The sequence below is a fragment of the Sinohyriopsis cumingii genome, chromosome 5 (genome assembly GCF_028554795.1).
Source record: "Sinohyriopsis cumingii isolate HCF-2022 chromosome 5, ASM2855479v2, whole genome shotgun sequence".
Lineage (NCBI taxonomy): Eukaryota > Metazoa > Mollusca > Bivalvia > Unionida > Unionidae > Sinohyriopsis > Sinohyriopsis cumingii.
The window spans coordinates 153,558,660-153,568,272 of NC_142965.1; the positions used below are offsets into that span (position 1 = coordinate 153,558,660).

At 32.0% G+C, this 9,613-nt stretch overlaps 1 protein-coding gene across 1 annotated transcript; it reads left to right on the forward strand.

Annotated features, from left to right (window-relative positions):
- Positions 1-3,596: 3,596 nt before the first annotated feature.
- Positions 3,597-9,408, forward strand: LOC149800493 (uncharacterized). Its single transcript, XM_089957264.1, has 3 exons — positions 3,597-3,788; positions 5,303-5,393; positions 8,590-9,408. Exons 1-3 carry the CDS (start codon positions 3,668-3,670, stop codon positions 8,687-8,689), a joined length of 312 nt encoding a protein of 103 aa, XP_089813390.1. The 5' UTR covers positions 3,597-3,667; the 3' UTR covers positions 8,690-9,408.
- The last annotated feature ends 205 nt before the right edge of the window (positions 9,409-9,613 follow it).

Below are 9,613 nucleotides of genomic sequence, written 5' to 3' on the forward strand. Positions count from 1 at the left end.
CTCCATTATTGTAATAAAGTATTGCTTCTCTTGATCTCTTTTTTACCAGAGTTGGGCATAAAGTAATTTTTATATTAAAAAAAAAACAAGAAAATGAATAAACTAAAATCGTGTTTTATAAAGAATTAGGTATAGTTAGTATTACTGATATACAACTTAATAAAAAATATCACACATACAAAACGTGGCCCATTTTCTGAATGTTGCGCAACATATTAAACCAGGTTTTAAATAAAACTTCAACATATATTTCTTGTGATGTGGTGCTAGCCTTCAAAGTTCAAAATACGTGAATGTAAGTACGTGCAAGTAATTAAAACTATTTTTAGAACCTCATTTGTTTCAGCAAAGTGTGATCCAAGCATTCAGTGTTCAGATGGCTACGTTGATAAAAACTGCCGATGTGTTTGCAAAAACGGCTCTCCTGGCTGTCAGATCGGGGAAGGAATACAACCTTCAGGTAGTAAGTAAGAAGTAATACACACACACACACACACACACACACACACACATATATATATATATATATATATATATATATATATATATATATATATATATGATACGGAATAACTTTAAATGCAAAGAACTTAACAAATATCATCAATGATAATGGCCACTCTCATGTGTTGCTTTACAAATGTCTGTACAAACAAGTATCAGGACAAGAAAATATGTGACTCTTGGTCGAAGGCCGGACAGTGTAATGCGAATACCTAGATGATTCAGAATTGTGCAAGGTCATGTGACAGATGTTCCGAGACGGAAACGACAACACCACCCCGTCCGAACACCAAACTACCAAAACAAAAATCAATTGGTGAATATTATGTTTCAATATTTTCAAAATCTAAAATAGGCAGAAGTAGATAAAGAGATACATTGATAGATAGAGATATAGAAATATAGGTAGATAGTTTGATTGGTATGTAGATGAAACCGACATCAGTTATATATTGGCATTAGCTGTTCACACAAACAGCGATGAGTTGGATTGTAGCATACAGGTACATGTATATCCTGTAGAAAGTCAACATCTTTCCGCCTTTGACAGAGATCAATAAAGGTATCTGTAAATTACTTTGTTTCCGCTACATACATGACCAAGCCACTACACTATTTATCGATGACTCAACGCTCACGCTTGACATTTTGTGTGTGTGCTGCATAGCGACAGCAACAGAAACGTGTATTTCATTGGTTTGAATGTATTTATTATACACTAATATTGAATATGAATTTAAATCAGATTTGTTAGTCAATGAATATATTGCATTTTCCTATGCCAGGAGAACAAAGTAACTAATTGATGTAACTTCAAAGTCATCCATTTTATTCGGTGTGCGTGTATTTCGTCGTTAATGACTTTATCATTTTAATACACGAGTGAGAATAAGGTCTGAGTCAACCAAATGGTTTCACTCCCTGGAAGAAGGTTGAGTTTTGCCACTTCTCCGAACATGTTTCACTTTGTCGACTAGTTGGTCATTTGGTAAATAGGGTGAAGTCTCTGTTGAAATTTCAATGTGACAGGATAACTATTTTTTAAATTACTTTATCCAGCTGGTTGCCTAAACAAACACAATAATTCCGTCGAAGGTGAACGTTGGGCACTCAGTTTTGGAAAACAGTCTTTAACAACAAGTCTTTGTTGTCTTTAACTTAAAAACCCTCATCTTCGATATTATTATTATTATTATTATTATTATTATTATTATTATCATTATTATTATTATCATTATTATTATTATTATTATTATTGTTATTACTATATTGTAAACTAAATTTAGTGAGTTCAATTATATGATTTTTCTATATCATAATTATTGTACATTTATTTTAATTTTAATTTATTATTGATTAAGATATGACAATTTAGAATATCAATATATAAAATGTAATTTCAAATTATTTTATAGTCATTATTCTATAGTAGTTAAATAAATATATATATTTAACTGATTATTTTAATTATTATTTACTTATTTACTTACTAATGTATTTATCAATTTTTTTAATGTATTATTATTATTATTATTATTATCAAAAATTATTATTATTAGGAATAGATCCTTAGGCTTCCACTGTCACTTGTTTTAAAATATTAACCTGCAATAATCGTAGTTATACTAGATATCATTTGTGATCAACCTAGGGTCCCTGTCTTTTCTGCTGATTCCGTTAATTTGGGGTCTTCCTATGGTGGCATCTTGCATACTAAAACGTGATTAACACTGCACCCAAATGCACACATGTCTGTCCAACATATCGATTTTCTTATGAAAATATTAAATTCTTAATTAGGTTGCATCAACTTACGCAATGACTTTCAATGTGATATCTGGGCTGCACATCGGGAATGTGATATAAATCCCAGTTGGATGCTGGTGAACTGCAGGAAGAGCTGTGGGCAATGTAACAACAATACCACTAACACTTCAACAACGAAAAGTTCTGTATCTAACAAAGCACAGCCACTAACAACCACGAAGAGTACATCAAGTGAGTTTAATAAATCAAATTTCTGGCAAGTATAGTGTTTTCCTCTCCATCATCTATTACTTATTATTCAGTTAGAGACAACGTACTTATTGCCTAATGGGAAAACATTGAAATAAATGAAATTCCTGGGAAGCAGATTCTCTTCATACAGTCAATAATTTATTGTACCAAATTTGAAGATCTTACACACCGAGCAAACGTTTGTTTTCTCCTCTTTACTTGTTGCTGTTTTTCAGTTTGATGGAAATAAATTTGCTAATTTACAAGTCGACATCTGCTGCATATACGCCCAAACGTAACTTGATGGCTCGATATCTGGTTCAGAAACGTGCAAACGCTAAACGTTTCCTATTCAAAACTGCTGAGCATTTACCTCTGTGGTTTCCTATTCCCTCAAAATCAGAAGAAGTCTCATATAAATATGTGATTTCCCTAGCGAACGTTGTGAAAAGAGTTATGAGATTTTTTTAAATTAAATTTAAATTATACAATATTTTACTATATCATAATTATTGTATATTGATTTTAATTTTAATTTATTACTAATTCAATTCGTAAAATTTTAAATTTTAAGATAAAAAAGTAATTTTTAACTATTTTATAGCTATTACATTATAATAATCTATAATTTTATTTATCATTGTTATTATAATGTTATATAATTTAATTAATTGTTTTAAGCATTTATTTACATATTTTATTACTATTATTATTATTATTATTGCTATTATTATTATTATTATCATTATATATATATATATATATATATATATATATATATATATATATATATATATATATATATATATATATTATTCGAAATTGTTCCTTCGGCTTCCACTGTCAATGCGTATCCGTCACTTATTTTAAAATATTAACCTGCAATAATCAATCGTGGTTATATTAGATTTCATTTATGATCAAGCAAGGGTCCCTTTTCGTCTGCTTTGTGGTGTTGATTCCGTTAATTGTGGGGTCTTCCTATATTGGCATCTTGCATACTAAAACTTGATTAGCATTCCACCAAAATGAAAACACGTTTGGCCAACATCTCGATTTTCTTTTGAAAATATTAAATTCTTAAATAGGTTGCATCAATTTATACAATGACTTTCAATGTGATATACGGGCTGCAAGTCGGGAATGTGATACAAACCCTGGTTGGATGCTGGTGAACTGCATGAAGAGCTGTGGGCAATGGTACAACAATACCACTAACACTTCAACAACGAAAAGTTCTTTATCTACAACAGCATTGCCATCAACAACCACAAACAGTACACAAAGTAAGTTTAATGAGAAAACTTTTTTAAAAAATCAAATTCCTGGCAAGTATATTGTCTTCCTCGCCACCTACGATATCGTAAAGTCCCACTTGATTTGGAGAAATCTAATTCTCATAAGGAGGTACATTTTCATGGAGTCAATAATTTAATGTAGCAAATTTGAAGATTTTACACACCTTTTTCTGATTACGTGTTGCTGTTCTTCAGTTTCATGGAAATACATTTGCTACTATGCAACTTGTCACTCGACAGCTACTTCAGATACGCCCAAACGTGACTTGTTGGCTCCATAGCTGGTTCAGAAAAGTGCAAACGTTAAACATTTGCCTGTTCAAAACTGCTGAACCTCTCGGGTTTCCTATTCCCTCCTAATTAGAAGAAGTCTAATATAAATATGTGATTTCCCTAGCGAACGTTGTAAACAATAGTTATGGCTTTTTGGACAATGGATATTATAATAATGGAGGAATACATGCATATAATCGTATAACAAGATAAATCATTCCATTATTTTTCAATGTAATTTGAAATTCGTTGCAATGATTAAATGGAAGAAACTTATCATTAATTACCTAGCTATGAATCATCAAGACGATCGATTAACGTGGACCGTTTATGTCGTATTTGATACTTAATTAAGTATGGCGCAAAAGATGCAAATGAGGATGAATGCTTCAGCAATCGGAGGGACCCATCGTTCAGAATCAAACTAATGCCCTTATGTACAAATATTGTATATAATAATGGTCGCCTTTATGTGTTGATTTACAGCTGCTTGTACAACAAATAATGTCACACTTGGGTGAAGGCCGGACAGTTTAATGCGATCAGTTAGAGAGAGAGACAGACAGACAGACAAACAGACAGACAGACAGAGAGAGTAATGATATTATAGTTTAGCCGTTATCTAAGATTGGGATTGAAATAAATGGCGTAATAGTAAAACACAAAAGCCTAACAAGGAAAAATAACCAAGGAGATTCCTTGTTTTCCCTGTATCCGCTACTTGACATTCTGGCACGTCTATAATTTGATCTCGGTTGTATTTCAAGTGGAAATTCTTTGAAAATATCTCAATTATTATGCATTTCTAAGGTTTTGAATTTTGTCCATGATTATATGTCGCTTATATTTCATTTGAATTATAATTTAGCTTTGTCCATAATTAATGGTAGAAGTAGAGACTATATAAAATTGTCTATTTAAGTCATTTAAATACATTTGCCGCAAAAAGAGCATTTAAGTAGCACCTACTACGCACGATAGTGATATTGGTCAAGCCCACTTAACCTTCTAAGCCTATTTGTTTTAACAACAGCCCTTGAGATGAAAGGCACCGTATGTCTCAAACAAAAGGAATGATCGACAACTCTTGAATTAATTTTGCGATAAACCGTTTGTCGGAAATTACCTATTAGTTTGTGGTCATAATATGCAATTATTGGAATAGTTTCTTTAAAAAAAATGACGTGCCCTTCATGTATAACATAAACCTGGATATTTTATTGTTACAGAGAATGGAATACAGATCCCGGTGATAGCAGTTGTTGCAGGACTAATCGTTGCTATCGTCATTCTTGTGACTGTGATAATTGCATTGAAAAGGTTGGTTTTCTTTTCCACATATTTATTTTCTCTGTATTATTGATCGATTATTGTATTAGTACAGTTTCTTTACCCCAGATGCCTATTAAACTTTGATGGATATGGAATGCCTCCATTTGTCCGTTTTTCGTCCAGTCTATCTACGTGCTTGTCACTCCGTCAGTCGAATATTAAATTCCTTTACTAGTATGACGGAAAATCAAATTCATATATCGCGATGACTGAGGGGACGTGTGGTGAATGAATGAATGTTTTGTATCATGCAAAAAGGTATCCTGGAATGGAATAAAGATTAAATTAGCGAATGACTTAAATGACTGAGACATTGCCAGAAACTCGTATTTACAAGCAATAAGAAAACTAAAGACACTCGAACATCGATTGGATTTTGCTTTCTTTATTAAGTTCTTAAGGCTGGGTCACCGAAGGTACTAAATGCTGACCATGCTGTACCTAATCAAATTCATACATTATTTATATTGAAAGGAGTTGATGGCTAGACATAAAGAACAAGTAAAGATAATTTGTTTTTAAAACAATTGGTGGTAGGTCACAAGCAAATTATTTGACAGAATATCAATCATAGTACCGTGATCATTTTGATCAAACATTAAACTAGATTTAACATGGATTTGCTATGAAGTTATATGAAGAAACATGTTTAATAGATTTATTATAACTGGCACTTTGCATAAATATTTCTAATTATCTCGACGTTGAAAACAATAAAGGAATGTACTGGATACCGTTCTCAAAAAGATCTTCATCAACGGCTCTTTTCAGAATAGGAATAAAGGTATACACAACATTAAATAGCAGATACATGCTGGTCTAAGGGTATACACAACATTAAATAGCAAATACACGCTGGTCAGGATCTTACTGTATGTAAGCAAGGAAACATGACTTAGAGTCTCATTTTAATTTTAAAATTAATCGGTATAGTAAAGGAATGAACGGATCATTTCAACCTGACTGAGTATCAGACAAAACCCTGTGTTTAATTTCAGATGTCAAAATTATAAAGGAAATGGTTGTGTGTCGTTTTTTTTTTTTTTTTTTTTTTTGTTCAATGCTTGCTGTTGGAACTTTGAAACATTTGCTTAATCATGCTCAGGGTAGAGCATTCCTAAGAAAGCACTTTTACAAGACGTGTATGCTGTCAAAGTAATAGATTAAATTCACTATGCTTCGTATATACAAATTTTACCTTTAACAAGACTTGTATGATGTCGTCGTAATACATTAAATTCACTATACTTCTTAGATACTACTTTTAGAGGATTTTGCTGTTAATTGAAACTCTCCAGGATCATTCTGTCAATAACGATAAAACCCATTTCCCGGTAGTATGTAAAATTCAATAGTAAAACATTGTAGTTTTGCGTAATATTACGAAACTAGATTACAACAAGATAAACGATTCCACATGTGTAATATTTCAAACTGGATATCTACCAGATTAACGATTAGGCAGTGAACTGCTTTAGTCTCAATGCATGCTATTTCTTTTAATATAGCTGAAGTAGATGGTGGTAGGTATATATTCCCTTACTTCACCGCGGAGTTTATAGAGTGGTTACATTTTATAACATGACTACTGGAAAGTTAGTTCGTATCTCAAAATTGTAATTCTTTATGGAGAAGCCTAACACTTGTTAGACTATGGCATCGACAGCAGGAACTGGTGTCCAATGTGGTCATATCCACGACTTAAGAAGATGAATCTAGACACTCAAAATTTACAATCAAAACATTTATCTGCTCAGAGACATCCAATAATTTGCAGTTATATTGGCAACAAGAGACAGAATACATGTCTTTGATCGAATACTTTCAGGAGGTGTAATAGTTTTAATAGCAGTCGAAGTGACAAATAATTATAAGGAGGTGTAATACTTTTAATAGCTATCGATGTGACAAATAAATAGAAGGAGGTGTAATAGTTAGAATAGCTGTCGCAGTGACAAATACTAAGAAGAACGTGTACTAATTTTAATAGGTGTTGAAGTGACAAATAAATAGAAGACGGTGTAATAGTTTTAATAGCTGTCAAAGTGACAACTAAATAAAAGGAGGTGTAATAGCTTTAATAACTGTCGAAGTGACAAAAAATTAGAAGGAGGTGTAATAGTTTTAATAGCTGTCGAAGTGACAAACTAATAGGAGGAGGTGTAATAGTTCTAATAGCTGTCGAAGTGACAAATAAATAGAAGATGTAATAGTTTTAATAGTTGTCGAAGTGACAAATATATAGAAGGAAGTATAGTAGTTTTAATAGATGTCGAAGTTTTAAAAGCTTTTGAATTGACAAATAAATAAAAGGAGGTGTCATAGTTTTAATTGCTATCGAAGTGACAAATAAATAGAAGGAGGTGTCATAGTTTTAATAGCTGTGGAAGTGACAAATAAATAGGAGGTGTCATAGTTTTAATAGCTGTCGAAGTGACAAAAAATATAGGGAGGACAAATGTTGGCATTGATGCAAACAATAATGAGGAAACCCTAAACTTCCAATAATTTAGGTCTACATGAGAAAACTGTATTAAGGCATAGTCCTTGCCAGAAGAAAGGTGATTTTCAGCATCAATATTTTGGAGATGTATACACTGCCAGAGTTGTTATGTATATCAATCTCATGAGTACGTACTAAAATATATGTGACATCATATGTTGTACGTAGCAACATTCCTAAATATGTAAATCGCATGTGACTTTAAGGTTGTACAACATTAAATAGGTAAAACTCCAATTTGTCCACGACTGAGGTGATAAATATAAGTTGCATTTGATGCATATTCGAAAATCGTATTACATATGTTTTTCGTTTCTGAAACAATTATATGTTAACTTGTGTAAGGTCGGACATACATGTTACTCGTGTCTAGGAAATAATATGAAGTAGTTATGTATACAATATATACTAAAGCATCCATTCCATACTAAGAGTATATGTACCCCAAATTAGACATACGAGAATGGTATATGTCTTTGAAAATGCCTTCCCATTACACCGCATGGTCTAAGTATTCCAAAAAGAACTGGTTATCAGGATTGTCTCCCCTTAACTTGTGTAACTATTAAATTAGTAACTATTGAATTAGTGTGTGTAACTATTTAATTAAATAACTGATGTATAAGGTATAATAATATCTATGCTAAAGAAATTCAAACATATTTTTCTCATTCTTTACAGGCGATTCCCGAAGAATGAATACGAAGTGCCGGTAAATAGCAATGCACATGGTAGACAGTCACACATATATACGAACTTGAATCTGCCTTCTCCGACTTAAAAGGAAGAGATCAGTATCATCCTAGAAATAAGCGAGACACAGTATGTGTCTCTTAATGACATATGTACGTATTTCTAATGAAAAGCATATAAGCATGTGATTGAAACGGGAGATGACAATTCCACAATTGACATTATTAGATCAGTTTTACAATTTATTTGGCTAACAAAGACGTCTAGAGACTTAAAATGCCGTTCCGTTTGTATATTTGAAGAAACAGATTATCAGTGTCCGAATACGTATAGCAGCCTGTGTTGAATTAAAAGCATTAAATACTTCAATATGATTGCAATAATGCAATCAAAGTTAATCAATATATTTTCTTAACTAAACGTCAGAAATGAAGGTGCTCACAATGTGCGCCCCGCGCCCTTCGTATCTATACACGGTATGCGCCTTACCCTTTGGTATGGTGTACATTTAAAAGTTCTTTCATTTTATAAACTATTACATATTAAAACCTCAGACCTCATTTTGAAGATTGAAAAGTTTGGATATTCGCTGGAGAAAAGTCGATTACTTCATGATCTGCTTAGCCAAGCACATGTTAACGCATGGATCAATTTTCGACAGATGAGCGTCACTTTTTGAGTTACTGAATGCGGAACAATCATTTGTACAATGAACGCATTGTGTCAAGACGTGCAATTAATCGTGTTGTGTATATTTAATTTGCATTGCTGTTAGCTTGTTAAAACTTTTTTTTTTGATTATATGCTGTGGCCTATGTAAACAAATAATTTTATTGCTGACCTTGTCCAAATTAAACTCAGTGTATAACTGACCAAAATATTAGATATTATAAAAATAAATCTGTATACAACTAATACATAGATAGTATTTTCTCACTGGGTATAGGTTTAGTATTAAGATCATTATTAATAGAAGTACACATATTTATCATGGTCTGATAAATAATGTTCT